The sequence below is a fragment of the Scophthalmus maximus genome, chromosome 5, assembly GCF_022379125.1.
Source record: "Scophthalmus maximus strain ysfricsl-2021 chromosome 5, ASM2237912v1, whole genome shotgun sequence".
Lineage (NCBI taxonomy): Eukaryota > Metazoa > Chordata > Actinopteri > Pleuronectiformes > Scophthalmidae > Scophthalmus > Scophthalmus maximus.
The window spans coordinates 13489022-13511149 of record NC_061519.1 but is presented as its reverse complement, the minus strand read 5'-3'; the positions used below and the strand labels follow the sequence as shown (position 1 = coordinate 13511149).

Below are 22128 nucleotides of genomic sequence, written 5' to 3'. Positions count from 1 at the left end.
GTTTCCGTTGTTCATTTTCTCTCTCTATTGCTCTTAAAAATTGATTCTCATCGATTTTATTTTACTTTTTCAATTGTTCTTTCAATTTCAACCGTCTTCCCACCATCACCCCTTTCTCGTGTCATTTAATTTTTTAAGGGCGGAAGCGAGTCTGGACTGATATCCCTGAATAAATAACTGAAATTATATTTTACTTCTTCTTTATCCAATGTAAAATATGAGTTTAACTTTGTTCCAGAGTTCTCTCTATGCACTTGATAAAGGGGTTTCTAGTTTCCTTAATACTGACAGAAATTCAGATCAAATGTTGTATTCATGCTGCTGAAAGGATTCTAACTGTAGCGCGCCACCCATGTCAGAGTTTGTCCTCATCAAGCAAATATTCAACACAGATAGAGACATTTTCCTTACAAAGATCACCAAGCAATGTTTTATTTAATGATAATTTTTACAACAACACTAGGTCAAGTCTACATTGTTAGGGAGGAGTAAAGGAAACAACACTGCTGAGGTCCGATCACTTCCTCCTCCTTTATAAACCTATCTACCACTGGACCGAGTAGTTGGACAGAGACAGTCGGGGGAGGACAGAATCAGAGTAAGAGCAACAACAGAACTGAAACTAGAGTCAAGACAGCAGTACACAGAGGACGTGGGACAATTATTCACTGAAATCTTCACACCTCCTTTGACTTCAGGCCTTTCTCTCTGGATTGACCGCAAACTGCTGAAGGTGGCAGTCTCCCAACAATCCAGATTTGTCCCACAGCTTATTTTAGGTAAATTCCAGAGAAGAAACTGGACACATCTAAAATATTAATTCAACCCAGGATGGATACACATACGACCAGGAGAGGAGGGGGAGACAGGGCTGCTGGTGAGCTCAGCAAATGCAATCTTACAATCTGACAGCTAAATGGGTTCATCCATTATCAACTATACAACATAATAGGAACTTTACAATTACCCTACTAGTAAACATTAATAGATAAACTTTTTTTTGTACTTTACATATTAAAATAATGTGCTTTTTTTTTTTTCATATGAAGACTTTACTTGCCAGAACACATGAACAGAAAACATCAGAAACGCGTGTGATTCTCCTCACCAAGTGCTTACAGTCGGCCTGACTTCCAATGAAAAGCCGCATGTTTCCTCAAGAGAATATTAAGGCGAGAATAACTGCAGAGAAAATATGAGTCGAGACAGCATTTATCCAATAGTCCAAATATATTCAGCATATCATTTTGTATTTAATGGAAATTGATTTCCTATCGGTATCAATCACATTGCTACTCTAACTGAATGTTAATGTATAGACCTTTTTTATAGTCTGCTTTAAATGGTATGCATGTTCATAATTGCATTTTGCCCCAGCTCCCTCAGCCCAGGGCAAAATGTAATTAAAAGCTTTGAGAATTTATTCACTGAAATCATTTTCTCATTATCAAGCCAGCCTCTGTACAAAGTGGCACATTACTGGCCATTAAACTGGCAAATTAGTCATGTTTAATTATGCTGTTGAGGACAACATGGCTCGGGTTTATTTTTATTTATGTGCCGTTATGTCGTACATGCTATGTACATAACCACGTTTCTTAATTGAAATGTCTATGGTCCTTTTTTTGTTGCTGCACGAGCGTCACCTTTTTCCTTTTCCTCCTGGCCAAAAAACATTAATCCTCCAAAAGTGCCTCATTTATTCACATTATTCTTGTAAACATTATTTGCATTGTCTTTTAAATTGAGTGCATCCGCCGTCAGCTGTTCACATTATCCTCAGTGATTTCTTTTTTAATTATTATTATTTCCATTGTTCAGAAGGTCCAACTTTACATGTCTGTTGGAAATATTGTCACAAAAATGTCTGTTGTCCTGTGATATGGAACATTCATGTGTTTTCCTGCGTCTTTTTATAGCAATGTTGAGTGTGTTCTGGGTTTTTCTTTTTTCCAAGGATGTGGATGTGTACTTTGGAACCTTGAGCTGCAATAGAAGCTAAGATGAGTCAAAGAAGTTGTGGAAGTGTGGTTTGTCTTTGAAAGCCGATTGAGTTCTGTAGGTCCACTGCATGTTGGATATATTGTGGGACATGTCCTGTGCCCTTCTGCTCTAGCAGGGATCAGCATACAGGCAGTAGGATGGGGTGATGATGTGTAGACCGACGCTGAAGTCTAGTTTACATCGTCCTCCATCCAATCTGGCTCTCAGTTAGACATTGTGTCCAGTCCCAGCGAGGCGGCGTGCTGTTTGGCCCTCAGACGCAGGTTTTCGATGCTGGTCGTCTTGCTGTTGTGGCTGGTGAGGCCGCCAGCGGCAGAGGCCTGAAGCAGCGGGCTGTTCCACACCTGCTGGGCGTGATGGGACAGGGACTGGTAGTAGGACTGACAGGGCAGCGAGCCCAGCGGCGCGGGCGGCATGTTGACATTCATTCCTAGGTAGGGGAGTGAGGACGGGGCACCGAGGTCAAACGCAGGGTAGTGTACCAGGTTGTTGGTGGCAGCCATGTGCTGGCGAAACTGCTCCTGCAGACGAAACAGGCTGAGAGGGGAGGAAGAGTAAGAGTGGCTCTGAGGGAGAGGACCGCCGCCAGCCAGGCCACTGCTGGAGGAGGAGGGGGTCACGGAGGGGGAGACCATGGGGGAATCTGGACAAAGAGAAGAGGGGATTCATTAGTTAAACTAATTACTAGTCAGCTGATGAGTATCATGCAGCAGATGTTGGAGGACATCTGTTTCACAAGTTTGTAAATGATAAAGTCAGGATTTCTGCCCTTGATCAAAATCAGGTATCACTGGTGCTCACCTTGTTTGGGGCTGAGTCTTTTGCAGGGGGAGACGTCCCCAGGCGTCACTGCTCTCTCACACTTTATCTCCTCTCTTTGACATTTGCTCTCCTCCTCTTTATCTGTGGCATTGTCCTCCGTTGCCGACTCGCTGCCCGAGTGTTCTGCTGACGTGACGTTCAGCTCCATGTCCAGCGGCACAGGGCGAACCACGGGACTGTCTGTCTCCAGAGAAGATGAAGAGGAGGAGGAGGAAGGAGGCACCTGCGTGTCAGGGAGGATGGTGGCGGAGGAGGGAGGTGTGTCTTCCTTCTCGCTGCCTCCTTCCCCTGACGCCTCCTTCTGCTTTTGAAGCTGCTCCTTCTGGAGGCTGCGTTGCTTCTTGCGGAACTTGGCCCTGCGGTTCTTGAACCAAACCTGGTGGCGAGAGGAGAGGAGGGTGAGTTAGAGTCAGGGCAAGCGGAAACAACGAGACAGCAGTGGATGGAAACTGTAGAAGGGACTTGTATAAATGTCTGATTTCAGTGGGCATCAAATAATGATGATAAACAGTGGTTAAATGCCAGCAACAACAGACATGTTGATACAGCGGTAACAGAATTACCTTACAGCTTAAAACCAAATGATTATTACCCAAACTTAAATCAATTTTGATAATGCTAATGGTGTTTTAATTAACACCATAATTTATAATTGACCGTATTCAGATCAATAACATGTCTTATTTTGTTTGTGCAGGCACAAGTGAAAATTGCTGAGTTTGAGCAAGGAATAAACTCCTTAGAGATATTCTAATTTGAATTTTGAATGTTTTTTAAATTAATTTTTTAACTGTACAAAGTCAGTTTTCACTCAAATTGTGTAAAGCTGTTGTTTTTTTTTTATTAATGCAATATAACGTTTAAGTCGGCCTGTCTGGCTTTTTTTTTTTTTTTTTTTAAATAGGCTAACCTTAAATTATTACAAGTCACCAGGAAATATTAAAAATGTCAGCCTTTAAATGAGAGAAATAATAAATGAGTTCCACGTCAAACCGATGCGTAAAACCAAAACTGAGCACAGCGGAGCTGCTGTGAACTCGCTGACATTTTTTTTCTATCTCCCTCACGGAGGTTTCCCCCTCAGGGCTGCACCCGGCCTACCTGCACTCGGGCCTCGGGCAGGTTGGTGCACATGGCCAGCCGCTCCCTCATCACCACATCCGGGTAGTGGGTCTTCTGGAAGGTCTTCTCCAGCGCCTCCAGCTGCTGCGCCGTGAAGGCCGTGCGGCTGCGGCGCTGTTTGCGGTGCTGAGAGCCGTAGCGAGCCTCCAGGATGATGTCTTGAAATGCGCAGCCGTTGGAAGGGAAAACACACGGCAAGTTTTATTTGACTGCGATCACAAAAAGGACTTGCATCAGAAACGTGATCTGGTGAGGTTATATTTGAAAATGAATAATAAAAAGGGTCAACGAATATCAATTCCCACTTGTGTAACTTCTACTAAACTGCATGCAGAACAAATCTCATGAAGAACTGGATTCTGTGCAGAGCTGCAGTCTGTGGTTCATGCAGGTGTGTGTGTGTGTGTGTGTGTGTGTGTGTGAATGAGTGTGTGCACTCAATTACCAGCTAGTCTCTCGGCCAGTGTGAGCGCGTGCACAGACGGCCGGTAGTCGGGCGCGTGCTGCGCCTGTTGCGCGGCCTGCTGGTGCAGGTTGTACATGGCGCTCAGGGAGTTCATGGCGTGCAGAGAGTAACCGTTCACCCCGTAGTGCTGCATGGTGAGGGGTCGCTGCCTGCGGAGGAGGAGAGGAGGGCGGTGAGTTATCAGAAACCGAGGCTGCAGTGTTTGATTGTTTTTTGGTTTTTTTGGTCACATTTTGACTTTAAGTGCGCGTGGCCGCTGATGGACATGCTCTTGGACATGTCGGCCACAAACCACTCTCCGTGTTAGTTAGATGAGGAACACAAAACAACACGCACACGAACACACACACACACACACACACACACACACACACACACACACACACACACACACAAACCAACATGTATTATATGATTTATATGTGATGCATGAATCACACGAGTTTTTTTTTCTGTATGACAGCAGGTCCACGCGCTCCAGGGCCCACAGATTTAATGTGCACACTCAAGACTAAAGTGTTATCCATTAACATCCAATTATCACTCTGTTCATTCCATTAATTATACAAAAGACTTTTAATTGGGGTAATTATCGCTGGTTATCATAATGAACCGAGACCAATGCCTTTTTCATGAATGCATTCACTGTGATCCCGCAGTAAAACCAAATCCCCACTGAAGACCTCGCTCCGACAGATCAGGGCTTTGATGAAATGTGTGGGGAAATGATAGAAAGGAGATCTGTTCCGGGTCTCAGTGGCAAAAACCTGTAACCAGATACCAGGATTATAATTTGTATTGTGCTATGAGTACAGAAATGATTATTTCTTATATTATTTTCATCTTAAAAAGATTAATTTCTTGGCAGCATTTTATTTTTTAGGGGGGATTGTCTCTTATTTATAGATACAACAGAGGCCTAAAGATTTGTAGCCTTATACTGATACAGGTTCATTTTAAGTTAAATCTCCATGTCAGAGTCTTTCAAAAAGGCAGCAATTTCCACAAACTCGATGCTGTAGCCCAGTTCTCCTTCACGGCCGAGATTTTCACAGATGAAACGCTCGAGGACACGATTAGATATGTATTAGTCAGGAGGAGGCTGCGGGAGGGGACGGACTGTCTCTGAGGCCCAAACACTGATTATAACTGCAGACCACGGGGAAGAGACAGACGTCTGCCTGCTGTGACAGTTACATTGGCTTCTCGATTTGCAGGGAGCTGTACGTTATGGATTCGAACAGAGAACTGTTTTCCCACACAACGTTTACGGTTGTCATTACACCAGCTCGGTTTGTTTGTAATTCAGTTCACAAAAATTAGACTCAAACTCTGGATGTTAACGAAACAATGATCAACAACAAATCGGCATTTGGTGTCAGGTCAGAATTCAATATTTTTCATGGTTTAAAAGTTCTAAATATAATGATAATACAACGATAGACATGGTATTAGTTATAAGCTGATTTTAATTTGACTGTGGACAATTTTGCGTAATTGGTTGGCATTTTTGATTATGACTTAATAAATATATTAACAATGAAATTTAAAGCATCTCATTTCTACAGGGTAACATTATTATTATTATTAGTATTATTATCGTTTTTATTATATTTGTTATTATTATTAGTCTATAATTATTATTATTGTTGTTGCGGTTATTATTTGTATCATTACTGATATTAGGCCAGTTAGGCTAAACCTATTTCACGGGCTACAACAGAAAAGACTGGGTGGTCTTTCTTTTAAAAGGCAGCTTTTTCTGTCCATTTCCCAGTTTTTGACCGTGTGTGCGCGAGCGTGCGCGTGTGTGCATGTCCATTCCCAGCCTATTAAGTGGCTGCGGCGGCTGATGAATGTGATCAGAGGGCAGTGGGGAATAGTTTAATTCGCCGGGACAGAAGGTGCTTCGCTAAACATTTACTTTACTCCCCCAAGTATTTGAGTTGAATGGGCCCCCCCTCGCCCCGTCCCGTCCCGTCCCCACCCCTCCCCTTCCCCTCTCTGGCGGCCTCTTATCCCATCGCCCCGGGGCAACGTTTTGGCTGAGATGTATGGCTTCTCCGCGGGTAAAAATATGCATGTTGATCCCCATTTGGCTCCCCGTCTAATGGAAGTGCAAATAGGTTTCGACTGCGAGGCCCTCCATTTATCATCAACGCTGACACGGACGGACGTACAGTGGGTCGCTGCAGGTTGGAGTTACCGCGTGCGTGTGCGCGCTCGCGCTCGGGGGGCACGTGCGTGTTCTTGCACGCGTGTTTTAAATAGAAGGATATTTATTTATTTTTTAAATCTCTGCACATTTTCCCTGACATTAAATCTGATTATCACACATAACTGATGTAGCACGTCTTTCAAGTTTAGACTTTTGTTTATGCCTTAGAGGATCAATGATGAAAATTGAGTCATCCTGCACCTTTTGCACCATGTAAACAAACGCACGTTGTTGAGTCTTTCATGCACGCGTATTTTCCGTGCAGGTAAACGAGTCTGAGGATTACCAGCCACACCGCCACATGTCTGCGTACGCGGCCTGCGTCCTGCTCGCCGTGTCCAATTCAGCACAATGGCTCATCACTGTGAGCCCGTCACCGCCGTTATTGTCATTCATAAGCCGAGTTGTGCTCCGGGCACCGGGAGCCTCCCAGCAGCCTCCGCTCAATGCTTCGATTATCAAACCGTCATTATGTAAATTGGCATGTACAGTGCAACTCTCTGATCCGACTAAATGAGGAAAAATGTGATTTGCTCGCCGCCCTCGGGGGGTCGTCGACGCGACCTGTCGGTCTGCTCTCCGCCGTGTCACCACGGTGTCAACTGTCGGAGGGCGCGAGGAGCATCTTTGATTTTATTTGTCCCTCTGACATGTTATTATGGAGGACATTTGTTATGCAGCAGCCAGGCTCAATTCATTTTAAAAGGCACATTTCCGCGTCTGGTTATTTTGTTTTCAGCTTGTGTCGAGTCAGTTTTAGGATCACAAAGTCACAATAGTTTATTAAAAAAAAAATGTTGCAATGTACACAGCATTTTAATAGAAAAAGGAAGACATGATCTGTTCTTTTCATATTCGATGTCGTCGGGATTGTTTAGGTTTTTTTAATGCTCAACTCTTAAAAAGAGATTTTTCAGAAGAGACACGGTCCTGATGACAGGAGTGGAGACCAGGAGTTCTTTTGTTTGGGGTTTCATTTTCTTGGACTCGTGCGTAAAATAATAATTAAAAAAATCGCAGAGAGCTTGGTAAATATTATCTTCGAATATTAAAAACCTTTTTTTTTTTACTTTGTTTGATTTGGCCCATTAATTATAATGTAGCCGTTATCAAAGCCAGCCATCATGTTAAACATTATGGGTCCGCATTTAATAATAAAAAAAACAACCATTTCCGGCAGTTTTTTCCCCCACTGAGACAAATAAGTTACAGCTACTCACTGCACTGAGCAAACATGATTATAAACCAGATTCAGATTCACTGGTATCTTTTTATCAGAAAGTGACTGAACTGAAATTTTACATGAACAGTAAAAGTAAAAAAAATATATATATTATTACATACATTTTTTGTTCTACTATTGCAAAGCATCAACACTTGAATAACCAGATGTTAATGGTAAGTGTTTACCTCTTGAGGAGACGGTCGTCCTTTCTGCCACTTGCTCCACAGCCAGCACAGAGAATCCACCGAGCTCCTGAAACTTCTTCAGGCTGCAGGTTGTTCTTCTCTGCTCCTTCAGCTGCCGTTGTTGTTGTTGTTGTTGTTGTTGTTGTTGTTGTTGTTGTTTCAGTTCTCCGTCGCTTCGTTCGGTTCGGTTCGGTCTTTGAACAAGTCGGGTGTAAAACTCCTCTGCTCTTGTTGCTCTCGTCTTCAAGTCCGCCGGCTCGCGCTCCGCCTGCTCCCCCCGCTCCTCGTGTTGGCTCCTCGGCGTCTCGCGCTGACGTGTGAAGCCGCCATCTGCTGGAGCGCGAGGGCTCCGGCGGAGGCGTTTTAAAGGGGAGCCTCGCGGGGGCCACGCCGGCGTTCTATTGGCTGCCCCGCGCTGTCAGTCAAGTCGACGAGGCGCCGCCGAGAGCTGACTAATGGACTTATTTCCACATATGATCAATTTACGCACATTGTGTTCGCTGAACCCCCACGTGTCTGTGCACACGATGTTTGTCTTCTTCTTCTTCTTCTCCTGGACTTGATAAACAAACCCGGGAAATGAGGAGTGAAGCTTCTTTTTTTTAATGGCTGCATTTTGGCAAATGTGAAGATATTTATTTCTTCGTCATATAAAGACAGATCAATTGCTTGTATTATTATTTTTGGGAGTGTGGTGTGTAATTTGGTACAGCCTGTACTTAAAGGACATTCCTCCTGAATTCATCATGTTGAAGTTTATAAAAGTGAGTGAACATGAGGGAAGAAGGCTCATTCTTCTTAGTTCATTTTATTATTTCCCAGAAGAGTTTGTCAACGTTTGCAATTGCTAGAATTACCGAATTGCATTGGCGCGAAAGCGATGTCGCTCGTTTTTGTCCTCACGTTTCTTCCAACCGCCTCTCCCTCTGTAGGTTCAACCGACCTTCAGTTTGTTTGCGTTTGGGCTTTTCTCCGTGCCACTGCAGGAGAGGCGGACTGTGGAGAGATGCGCTAATAGATGCCAGGGCGCTGCCTGAATTAGACTCTCTCGGCCAGGAAGGATTTGGGATGGGATCGGGAAGACAAGACGCCATCTCAGCCTCCAAAAGCCCCTGTCTGAAAATGACTGCGGGTAAGAGGATTAGGGCAATAATGCCCTTCTCTTCTTGAAGGGTTTTTAGAGAAGATTTCTTCTCCCGGAGCAAAACCGTTTAGGTGGGGAATTAAGGGCAGCGCAAAGTAGCCTTTTAATGTAAAGCTTGCATATTTGGCTGGGAGATATTTTATATTTTTTTCAGGAAAGTGCTTGGCCTTTTACGCAGTTTTATCTCTGACCGTGTTTCTCTCTCTGACAAGTTGGAACGTGAGAAGAAAGACCTCGTGCAGTGGAGAGTATTATTATATTATTCAGGTTTAAACATAACTGCACCTTTTTTGGCCCACATTGGTCATAACGTTTAAGTGGCGCGTGTGTGTGTGTGTGTGTAAAAGAAAGATAGGGGGGTGGAGGTGAGGTAGGCTGCACCTATGTGTGGTCTTATGAATATAAAAGACTTGTAATGTTAGCACCAGTATTTAAATATGACATTGATTTCGATTGTTATATACAGAAAATATTAAATGAAACGAAGAGAAATAAAGAAAATAAATAATATAATACTATTATAATATATAACAGGCATAACTTAAATATATATGATGTGTTGATTTGCTTAAGCGATTAATTAACGTGCAGACACGTGTACGTACATTTACATGTACGTTTTGGTTATATTTGAATTATTTAACTGGGCCCTACATTTATTAAGATTATCGTGATCATTATTATTAATTGTTATTAATAATAACTAGTTTAATTGCTGCCTTTCTGTTTCTGAGAACTTTTCTCCATGTGTGCTTCAAAGTCTTTTCCCTGTGGTGGAAAAAAAAACAACCTCGTGCGCCTGCCTGGTTCTGTCGCCTTGGTAGGCTCCTGTCGCTTTTTCCTCCGAGGTCTTGAGAAAGAAAGAGGATTAACTTGTGAACCAATGGAAATAAGAACGTAAACGGGAGGTAAATCTGGCCACTGTCTCTTTGTGAGGACCGTCTCTAAAGCAATTAAAGCGAGAAAGAGTTTCTTCTCAGCGCCTCTCCACCTAAAGCTCCTTAGAGAGGCTCGAGCTGTCCAGCGCATCTGAAGGGCTTAAACGCCCCCAAAAAAACAGAAGAAGAAGAAGAAGAAAAAAGGACCAGCTCCCTTTACCCCTGTGCCCTGTCATGCACTGCTGAAGACAAGGTGGGGAGGCTGAGCAATGACCTCCAGCTGACGAACAGCTCAAAACATAAATATATTAATTTTGCATCAGGGCTCTCGGTGATTTTTTTTTCTGCTTGTAGATTTTAACCCCCAACAGTGAGTGAACTCATTTCTGAACTCGTCTTGGTCAAAGAGGACTTGTATGTTTCTCTATTGATTTCCCCTCAGGTTTAACTTCTCTTTCAGTAACAAACATGGATTTTATTTTCCATATATATTTTTGCCTGATTCATCCCATCTGAAGTGAAACTCCCTCCTCTGGTCTGTGTTTTTTTTTTTTTTTTTTGCAGAGGTGTATGTGTTGGTGAAGTTCTGCTCTCTAATAGCTAATTAATACTCTTAATGATGTTTCTGCAACTTCATGAATACATTAGGTCTGGCAGCCCGGCCAGCCTCAGCCTCCCCGGCACCATTCAAGGGTATTTCAGCATCTGTTCATCCCACAGCAATTAATCATTTTGATGTGTGGTTTAAAAATCGACTTCTTGCAGGAGAGCCTTTTTTTTTTGACAAGAATAACAAAGCAATTTGCCAGGAGCCACCTCTTAGACATGTTATTAGCAGCACTTCTGCAGCAAGACTGGCTTTTAATATGTATTCATTTATTTGCCAACACATTAGATGAATGAATTTAAAGAGACAGCCTCAATATTATTATTTGGGGGGAGTTTATTGTCAGCACCACGCCTCTGAATCCTCCTGAAATCCCTTTTTATTGGTGACAAGATCTCAGGATCTCCTCTGCAAATCCCTCCTCTAAAAGTTTTCGACCTGTCAGTTTCCTCTAAAAGCTGTATAATTCCCCCCTTCACTTCTCTCCATCCATCCCCTTCTCTCTTTCTTCTTGGTTTTTTTTTCCTTCCCTTGTCTCAATCCCTCTGTCTCATTTCTTCTCCTTCCCTCTCTCTCTCTCTCCTGTCTCTCTCTGGCCCGGATCCCTCTGCACAAGGGGCCCCATTGTATAGTCCTAATCCAGAGGCAACACAGCTTTAGGGACATGCAGGGATAAAAGGCCCATCAAGCCCACAACTTTATGGGGGCAAATCTCTCCTTAATCCTTCGCTTTATCTAAACAAAAGCCCCTTTGCCTTAATCCACCTATGTGTTGGAAAAAAAAAAACGGAGGAAAAACTGGAGAGAGTGGCAGAGAATGGGAGAAAAGAGGGAATGAGAAAGAAAAGGAGAGAGAGCGAACAAGAGGGGGAAAAATCCCACACACTCTCGGGTTGAAGGAGGAGAGATCATACAGGCAGGGTCAAAGTTTCCTAGAAGAGCTGAGTAACACGAGCGTTCACCTGCAACCTCACGTGTCTCCTCTCGTTCAGTCATATGTACACGCCTAATAGAAATGCATGCTTATTGAAAGAATAGGATGATAATAAAATGGACATATGATGAGAGGAGCAGATGTAGATAGCAAACTGATCCGAAAGTGTTTAAAATATTGGTCTATGCTGATTAACATGACTGATGTAAAAAAAAAAATATATATATATATATATATATATATAGTCACAGACATTAAAAACTTTAGTTGTTGACCAGGGTGAATCAGCGTATGAAAAGTTCTGTTAAACAACCGGAAAGTAATACCAGGTTTTAATTTTGCTTTTAGATTTTTTGGGGGGTAATGGAGCAAATCTGTCTTTTGATCAAATTCATCAGAAGTTGACATGGTTTAAATAAGGTGGAATATCTTCAAATCAAAAATGAAAAAAAACAGTTAAGTTCTCTGAACTTCTCTGCACATACTCACAAAAGAAAATGTGTATTAATTATTGTAAATATTTTATATATATTTATATATTTTAAATTCTAATAGTTCTGTTAGTTAATTCTAATGGTTTAATGTGACTATGATTCTGTGTCAGGGCATCTCAGTGGTCTGCTGGTGGAGGCAAACTGTCCTGGTTCACTTTTCTATCCACTATCCAACTTTGTATAAATGCAAAAAACATTCCAAATGTATTAATTGAAATGATACAGTGTTATAATGTTACAGGGCAAAGGGTCTATTTAAATTAAAATTAAAAAACCTCATCATCTATTGAGCATTTATGTCTAGTATTTAAATTTTGATTTGCTTTTTGGCTCGTTTGAACTGGCTTCCTTTGCCCTTTCTACATTGAAATAAGTGCCACAGACCAAACAATGCCCCTAACAATCCACTTGTGATAGTATCTGCAGAATAAAGTAATGTTTTTTTTTATATATCTCAAATGCTGTTTGACTCTGGGTGTGGCCTTTCTTCTTAGACCCTCTGCTAATATTGACACTGGATGTGGCCTGCTTTGCCCAGATTCCAGTTTAAGAAATGGGAGCATGGGGCCAAATCTTGGACAGCGATGACAACGTTAAAGCTCCTCTGTGGAGCCGCCTGAATCCCTTCACTTCCTCTGAAACATCTGTCTTTACCACAGAAAATCCCACTTTATCTGCTTGAGTTTGGACAATCAGACCTTAATCTGGAGCTGGGTTTAGCCGACTGAGAGCTCACAGGGTTTAAGTCAGAGCTCTGAGGATAAAGGTGGTGAGACTATGAGATACCTGCTGCATTAGTGGTAAATATTGACACTAATATTTGAACTTATTCCAACTGTCTGGTGTGTTGAGTATGACATTATGTAATTTCTTTGTAAATCCTTCATATTTTCCCTTTAAAATTTAATTTATCTGACAAAAAGTATAAGCTCACATTTGTTCTTTCAGCCACTTTCAGCATGACACTCGTAGTGCAGCCTTCATTAACACTCAATTAACGCCTCCTCCTCAGCTCCCTTCCTTCTTAATAGAGCTAACAAAGAGCAAATGAAGCAAATAGTTGGGACAATTTAGTCATTAGTGACAATTAAGGCAATCCAATGCAATCCAACTCGAGATGGGCACGAGTTGGGGGAGGAATTCAACAAGCAGCCACCCAAACCAAGCGCAGCAGTCTTGCAGAGTCAGCAGAGAACGCTTCAGATTGGATTGAAGGAGTTTTCCCTCTGGTGGCATCACTCGTAATACTCAAACCATTATAAGGCTGATCAGCAGTTGGCTCATGGCATCTCTGTTTCCACCATGCAGGGATTACACCTGGCCTCAGGAGGAGGAAAAAATAATTCCCAAAGAGGCAGACATGCAGATGCAGAGCGAGACACAAGGCAGCCGCTATGCGTTCCGCCACAATAACGTATAAATCCTCTTCTTCACAGCGTATTACAGGAATGAACATAAGGGATTGTGTCATTGTTCGCCTATAATCTGGCTTTATACTCCTTGTTTTACAAATGGTCCTCTTTAAAAAGCACTTTCTTTTTGTGGGCGTTCCCCCCCTCCTCTCTTCATCCTGTATTAACCTGCTGTTTCCTCATCTGCACTAAATTAATTTATTCATTTATGTATTTATTGTTGCTGCTGTTGTCATGCACGATTTTGGTGTCAAGTATTATGACAATATACTGTTCATTTCTAGTTTTAAGTCCTTTGATGTTTGAAGTACGGCGAACCCACTCTCCTTCTAAAGGTCTTGTCTTTAAGGTGCATTATATTTCCTATTAGCTAGTAGTAATATCATGGTGTCACCAAAATAGATCATGCAAACTGCAACATACAGTATATGCTAAGATATTATAATTTTGCAAACGCCTTTCCACGTGTCCTTGCCCTCAAAATCTAAGGGTAATATGCTGTCCTGCTTTGAAAGGGGAGATGGCGGCACTTTTTTCTGTTCGTTGAACAGGCAGCCTGCATGAAATAACCCCTGATAGAAATGCCAGAGCTGTCATCCTCTCCCGTGTCTCCCTCTCCTCTGTCTTCACTGAGCCATCTGAATAGATTTTATGCAATCGAGACGTGAGAAAGTCAAGTAATTATCCAATTTAACGACTGGAACCTTTTTACATGAGGATGAATGAAGCGGCATTCACTTTTCATGTAATCCGAATTCTTGGTACAACTTTAAGCCAATTTTGTAACAAATGGCTTTAATTTTTTTAATAATAATTTACTAATGCTTTATATATGACTTATAATCTATTATAAAGGGCAACTTTAGGATTGCCAGGTTATGAAAAATCCCCTTAGATGGTATTAAGTTAATAAATGACTTATTAATTAACATTACACATTTTTACAACAAAGTGATCAGTCTGGGGAGACGGAGGCATCAGTGAATGGCTTCTTTGTAAAGCATTAAATACTTTTTCAGATTATTGTGTGCGGCTCTATGGATGACAGTCAGTCGGCCAGTTGGTCCCCCTCTATAGTCAAGACAAAATATATCAGCAAACATTAGATTTTACATTCATGGTCCCCAGATGATGTATCCTAATGGCTTTCCTGACTTTGCATCCAGCACCCTCATCAGATGAATATTAAAAATGTTGGCCAATATACGTGTCAATTTAGTGAAATTATTTCAGACCACACGGCCACACAAACGCCCCATACAGAGTATAAGTGTTTTCTTTAGTCTTCCACTAGGATTCCCCACCATACACGTCCCTCTGTTTGCTTTAACTATTAGGTAGCAATCAAGTTATTGCGACTGGCTCTCAAACCAGAGAAGCTCTTCATCTGTTTCTCATTAAGATGAATTAGTTGTGCTGATTGAGTTTTCTCCGAGATTCTGATAGATCAGAGAAACAAGCAACTGTGACTGATAAGAGATGTGTCTCAGACAGTGTGGACTGAAATTACTTGTGGGATGTCAATGTTGTTGGCTTTCTCCAAGTTTAAGCATCTCTCTGAAACGAAAAATGAAAAGAAATTGAAATTAGAGAGAGTTTGTTTAAGAGTTACATCACTGTTGAAACGCTCTTGAAACTGGTCCATTTAGGACATCATTGGTGCTCCCTTTCTCTCTCTCTCTCTCTCTCTGCTGACACACACACACACACAGATTGGGGTGAGGCCAGGCGGCAGGTCTTGTTCCAGCCCACTGTCTTCTGGCAGCCTCTGCACTCGTTCTCTCTGCCTTGTTTTCACCGTCCTGCTCCCTGTTTGAATCTCAGCGCCTCCCCCTCCTCCTCTTTCTCCATCGCCTCTGAAAGGAACCTTGCTGAGCCCAACTGTCTGTGTAACGAGCTCGGCCGGACAGTCACAGCGGGGTATGCAATTGTGTGTCAGTGTGTTTACACTTGTGTATATGTGTTTGCAGTAAGTACTTAGTGGTTTTTTAGTGAGTCTCCCCATGAAAATGTACTTTAGCTGGTGTTTGCTGCGACCCCTGCTTCTTTTCATCTCTCTCTCTCTCTCACAGACACACAGACACAGACCGAGACACACACACACACACACACACACACACACACACACACACACGTTCTCACCTCTCAGTGATCCTCCACAGCAGGGAGCACAGGGAGGAGGTGGAGCAGGAGGCTGATGGATATGTTTGTTTACCTATTTGTCCTTGACATGATCAATTGATCAGCAGGCTAATTCACTGCCACCACGGGCTCATTACATTTCCATTTAAATTGCAAATGGATTTCTTCAAGGCTTCATCTTCCTTTCTCATTTCCACTGCGTGGATGTGGCGTGGATGTACTGTAGAGGTGTGTGTGTGTGTGTGTGTGTGTGTGTGTGTGTGTGTGTGTGTGTGTGTGTGTGTGTGTGTGTGTGTGTGTGTGTGTGTGTGTGTGTGTGTGTGTGTGTGTGTGTGTGTGTGTGTGTGTGTGTGTGTGTGTGTGTGTGTGTGTGTGTGTGTGTGTGTGTGGAGTACATCATAATGTCCTCGCTTGCATACATGTTATTTGTGAGCATGACACAAAAGTTGTATATTGGAAAGGAAAACCTTGGTTGAGTCCCACCTTGTGCCACCTCTGTCCATATGTTTCATTTCATTTAGAGCGAAACAGGGATAATTACCTGTATCATGACACACACATACACACACACACACACACACACACAGTCAGTCCCCCTGGGAGGAGTGTGAGCTAATTCCTGGGTGTTAAAAGCCTGTGATTATGTGTTGCTGGGAAGATTACAGTGAACGATTACTGATGTGGAATCTAAACAGTGGGGATTGAACAGCCAAATTGAGCAGCAGCAGGAGATCGCTAAGCTAAGCACTAATTGACACTATCGCAGATGAGCCTGTGGTAAAGCAGTCTGGGCTGCAGAGCAGCATTTCAAATACATTTGAAATACTGTCAGGTGGCGATTATCTATATTTCCTTTAACAGTCAAAATACATGGCGGTCTGGGCTAATTTTTAAGGAATTGTTAAGGAAGCCCTGATGGCCGAGGGGTTCAGGTCCCGACCATGAACGAGTAATCATATTGCAGTATGGACAGGCAGAAACAGAGACGTTTAGAGCCGATGACGCAGTCACCCGCATTCGCTTCCTGATTGGTTCCTATCAGTCATTACTCGACTACCAGCGGTGAAGGCAAAACAATGTAAATACTTATTTTAGTTCCACAAAACAAAGATTGAAAAAATAATGAATACAACTGACTGAACGAAATGTGTGTGCCTCCTTTATAAAACAGTGTAGTGTCAATTCTCAGACCAAATCGAACTGTGGTTGTTTTTTGTGTAACCTGGAGGACTGCAAAGAAAACTGTGATAATGATGTGAGAGAGTGTGTGAAACCATAAATCTCAAACAACAAACAAAGGAGCTTTTCTCCTTTTCTTCTTCTTCTCGTCCATGTGTGGAACACGTATGCAGGGCCCTGCCTGAAGTGCACAGAAGCATTAGCATAACTGTGTCCACAGTTGTATGAACAAACCTGGAAAGAGAAGCTCACCTCAGTTGCAGTAAACCAATGCCGTCATTATTGGAAGTGTCTGTGTTCGAATCTGTGAAAGTAAAAAATCGACACGCGATCAGACGAATGGACGAATGGACAGAAGGATCAACACGTGAATGGCAGGGGCTTGGCAGTGGCATCTCATGGGGTTCATTTGTTTCATTGGCTTGTTTGGCCATAATGGGCTTTAAATGATGACTCCTCAACCCTGTTGGATTCCACCATGACACACACACACACACACACACACACACACACACACACACAGCACCGATCAATGGTCATAAATTTGATCTCTGACAAGCCTGACACTTGCACCCACGAGGCCTTTGGTCACTCTGTTTCTCTTGACTACTCCTTATACAACACACACACACTCACATTCTCGCACAAACACGCACTTCCTCCCCCTCTCTCTCTCTCTCACTCCTTCTTTCCTTCCTTCCCCTGACACACTTGTCAAGGACCTCGTTGACCCCTGACCCCGCCTCACTTGGCACTGTTATTGATTTTCCCTCCGACCCTCTCAATCTGGGATGAAGAGGGGTGAGAGAGGGGGAATTAGTCGCCATAGTCAGGTATAACGGAGGGGATGCTGAGGATGAAGGGGAGCGATCAATGCATGCTGATGGCTGAGCTTGCAGCAGCAGAAACAACAGTCAGCCATGAAGAAAATCAAAAGGGCTTGAGGCAAGACGGGTGAGCAGCACTGATGGGGGGAGACGGGGGGGGGGGTGGAAGGTCTTGCTCCTTGTAGTGTTGTCTTTCAGATTAAGTATTTATTGATGTTTTACTAAACTAAGCAAAGATGATCGCTAATGATCACCAAATATTCATCATTGTACAATGCTGTGTTTCCTTTCAGGATCTACAGTATGTGTGTTGATCTGATAAGAATTTCCCACAAGCCTCAAAGTTGCCAGTACAATTATCCATGTGAAATATTTCCAACAGCTAATTGAACAACTTTCCAAAACTACGCCAAACATGTTTTTCCTGTTGGAGTGAATGCGTCTGACTCGCCCACTGTGTTCATCATACATGAAAGGAAAACTTCCGGACGCAAATTATTTGCGGAAATTCCAAGTTTATTGTCTGAAAACAGCTTTTGTCTTATTTCCAAAATGACTTCAAGGTTTTCAAGGTGAAACCACGGCTTCTTGGGCCCCTGTTGGTTTGAGGCCCCATTATAATAATCCAGTCCCCAACACCACTGTCAGGCAAATTAAACATGGAGTCAGCTTGTTACATCCGACGCCAACCTTTTTTTGCTTTTCTGCTATACCCTCACATGCACAACTGTCACCTTGTGAATGTTTGAGAATCAAACATTCATTTTCGGAGTTACAATCAACTGCGACTCTAACGGTTCGTGACTGTGGATGTTTCTCCGTATCTTTTTATGAAAGAAATTCTGCGTGTGTGGTGTATCCTTGTGTTTGGCAGATAAAGTCAGATTCCCAGCCAGATGACACATCCTCTACCTTTGTCTTTGCTTGTTGTGTCACACGCAGATACGTCACCTAGATGTTTGTTTGATGTAGGCGCTCTCTACCAGTGGTATGCAAAAGCTGTTTAAGAAACCGTGGGTCCTTTTCCTAACGCGGCTTGCAGTAATCCAGTCTCGCTCCTCCGCTCCACCACCACCTCCTCGTGGATCAGGTTGGAGATTTCACAGCAGTGTTTGAGGTGACACACTTGGACATAATCCTTTTTTTTCCTATTTAATTTCCCGCCATCCTCTCAGCTGATTCTCCCCCTGTCATTTTGGAGTCACTTTAGACGCAGCTGAGAGACTGGTTGGCTTTCGTAATCTCTCCTCGCACCACCACCCGCGTCCTCCCCCCCACCTCCTCTACTCGAGGAAACCTCGAAATATCATAAGGAGATTATTTCATTCGTAATTGATTGAGTGGCTCCTCACCGCAGACCAAGATACTTCAAAGTGTCTGAATTAAGACTTGGGAGAGGGGTGACTGAGGCAGGGAGGGCTGCGAGGAGGCGACGTGGCTCCACGAGGCTACTGCCGGGGTCGAGCAGCTGAGCCTCTTTGGCTCGCAAATAAGAGTCGGGTCCGATCCTGTGATGGCAGCAAATTGGCTAAAGGGAAAGACATATCGGTCAGAGGAACATTTAGATGAGGCCTCTCAGATGACTTGGTTTTCAGCCCAACAGCTCGTCCACTAAGGCAGATACTTAAGAGGAAGAAGTTTGTAAACTTCAGACACCTTCTGCTATTTTCACTTGCGCACACTTTGATGCAGTTTAGCACCATTTTATCTGATTATGTTGCTGGAAAGGAATAGTTCTTTCAGTTTATGAAGCCCAAGAAGGCAAATAAGTGTGAACTATTCCTTTAAAGGGCAGGTGGGTCCCAGAATTCGTGTCTGCTTTTGGTCAGAGGAAAGCAAAATCTGTTTCAGAATATTGATTTATTTGTGAAATATTTTAGACTTAATTCGATACAATCTACAGCCCCATATCCTTCTCTATCCCTTTTTAAAGCTCGACCCTGCAGACCCTGCTGAGAGATCCCTGAGCATCTGAACCCTCTGCCTGCTCGTGGGCCTTTCTGCAGCCCAAGCTCTTCCCCTGGTGGGGGAGATGCTGTTGACCCCCCCCCCCCCCGCCCCCTCCTCTGTAAAGGCAATTCACCTATCAGGTTAAGCATTATCCTGCCGCTGCCTATCAGGGGGACGCACAGATCCCATATGATCACTTATGAGTCTAAAGCAAAGTCGTTGGGCCCTGGAAGACAGAGGATGAGAGGGACAATTTCTCCATTTCATGTCTTTTCACACCAAATCACCCATCTGCCTTAAAAAATCTCCTTTTTTTCTCCATGCCTCTCACATGTCCTCTCTTTCTGCACCTTTTCCTTTTCTATTGCACTCATCCTTTTGTCCCTCCATCACCCCATTTCTCACTATCAGTCCTGACCCAATGCTGATCTTAATCCTCTTACCTCATGGCTCCATTACCTCCTTCAGTCATTTTTGCATATACGCCAAAGAAAGAGGGGGCTCCTCTGTTCTTTCTCAAACTCCCAAAGCTCAGCCAAACCCCCCCACCCCCAAACCCCACCACAAATATAGGTCCCCCAAACCCCTGCTCCGTATATATACCATCTCTTATTGTATATCATTTCCTTTTCAATCAAATGTGGATGTTTCTAAATCTAATGGGACAATTTTATGGGGGGCAATGCGACTCCTAGAGAGATGGGGTAAATTATTCGTACCCCCTTTCTCCCACCGAGCTCTCATCCAAATTGAAAATGGCGTGAATTAGTTCCCAGGCGGGTGTGGTCGAGCTGTGGGATTATCTCCTGTTTTGTGTTGTTTTTAATCCCCAAATGCCACTTCAGTTCCAATCACTGCTGCTGGGGAAAATGCAAATGTGGCACTGCACTGCTCATTTGCTGTATAGTAATTTACCACGTCATTGTTGATGACATAAGAGAACAAGAAGTCATTCTTCAGGCGCTCTCTTTATTTATCTGGAACACGCCCTTTTCACGCTCTGCAATTCATCACGTCAGATATCTCCCCTTCAACACCACCGTTTATGATCTCTCCTTATTCTGCCCCTTTCTTTCCTTTCTAATTTACCACTTCTCTCTCTCAAGGGAGAGATTAACCCCTAATCCCATGATGTCCCATGGTTAATTGATATGATTTAACGATTACAAGGCCCTGGGTGGTTCCACACTGCTTCCTCAGAGAGAGCCTTCCCTCCGATGAGAACTGTGAAACCCCCCCGTACCATCAAGCTTCCTCTCCTCCCCTGTCTCTGCTGCCGTTCCCCCATCTATCTCTTCCACCTTCCATCTTGTCGTGGCTCCCTTTTCCCTCGTCCATGTGTCCCTACGCCTGTTCTCCCCACACACCCCTCTCTCCTGCTCCCATGGGTCACTGTTCAGCAGCAAGCGGCCGAGCACACTGGGAGTTAGTCGGCACCATGAGACCAAAAGTTCAGCCGAAAGACTTTATAAGCCCCAATTACCTTGGGGCAGTTTGTATAATGTGTGGTTCATGATCTGCATTAAGTTTGAGCTTGGAAATATACTTTTCCCTTTACTCCCATTCTCACCTTCTCCGCTCACCAGTGAAAAACACTAGCTGCTCTCAGACATGAAGTCTGGGCATTTTCCTGAACTTCTCCAGAGGGGCTGTATGTGAGAACGCAAATGTCCACGAATGTTGTTCTGGTAATTTTCCGGAACTTTTTCTGCAAGTGGAAATTCGAGAAAATGTCAGTGAGCCAATGTGAGAATACAGCAGGGAAACCTCCAGAAGATTCACGGTGAGCGAGTGGGCGCTCTACCCAGGCGCCACCCCTCACCCGAGTTCATGTCTAAAAACAGCTTATGGGACAAAACAAACACAATCACCAAATCACTACAAAAAAAAATTCTGCCGACAACATTGGGCGTACGTGTGAATGTTTTCCATTGCCTTGTTTTTGTGCCTTCACCTTGACCTACTGATCTCCCAGGCGGCCTTTTTTCTACTACAATTATTATTCAGTCTTTCATTATTGTCATTTATTATATATCATATATAATCATGTATATCATATGGGCAAAAAGTGAAGCCGCTGTGTATCTCTGAATGGATTTGAGACTAAATCACTAAATCTGCAGGATTTGGGGGCATTTGCTGCAACAAATCCAGTGATTAGTCTGCATCTCATGTTGCTCATAATCTTGTTTATGCAGGAGCAATGATGCCTTGGAAATCCTTTAAATTAGACAGTGAAAGGCATTTATCTTTCATCTGTGTTTTTTTTAAATTAGTTTTAATCAAATCAAGTGATCGTTCTGTTTAGCCTCCCGCACACCGACTTGCACTGATTCATGTGAACAATCAATGATCACAATGTGTGATGCTGGTCCCAAAAGAGCTGACTCTCTCTCTCATCCTCTGGAGTTGAATAGTTACAGATGAACGTTTTATAACGTAAAGGACTAGACAAGAAGATCAAAACCACTCTCATGTCTGTACAGTAAATATTAGGGGTGACAGTCAGTATTTGCCTG

At 43.2% G+C, this 22128-nt stretch overlaps 2 protein-coding genes across 2 annotated transcripts in view; one reads left to right on the top strand and one right to left on the bottom strand.

The window, feature by feature from the left end:
* The window catches only part of nsun4 (NOP2/Sun RNA methyltransferase 4), a 47117-nt gene that overhangs the window by 8971 nt on the left and 16018 nt on the right, over positions 1–22128 (top strand). The gene's annotated exons all lie outside the window — the stretch shown is intronic.
* Positions 402–8402, bottom strand: dmbx1a (diencephalon/mesencephalon homeobox 1a). Its single transcript, XM_035634629.2, has 5 exons — positions 8043–8402; positions 4394–4563; positions 3928–4106; positions 2806–3202; positions 402–2647 (listed from the first exon to the last, which is right to left on the bottom strand). Exons 2-5 carry the CDS (start codon positions 4545–4547, stop codon positions 2208–2210), a joined length of 1170 nt encoding a protein of 389 aa, XP_035490522.1. The 5' UTR covers positions 4548–4563; positions 8043–8402; the 3' UTR covers positions 402–2207.

Bases quoted from the DNA above. Each gene is read 5' to 3' on its own strand.
- dmbx1a (XM_035634629.2), bottom strand. From the start codon at position 4,547: ATGCAGCACTACGGGGTGAACGGTTACTCTCTGCACGCCATGAACTCC. The intron at 3,203-3,927 runs GTAGGCCGGGTG...TCTCGCCACCAG, and splicing joins TGCCCGAGGCCCGAGTGCAG to GTTTGGTTCAAGAACCGCAG. The intron at 2,648-2,805 runs GTGAGCACCAGT...CTCTTTGTCCAG, and splicing joins AAGACTCAGCCCCAAACAAG to ATTCCCCCATGGTCTCCCCC.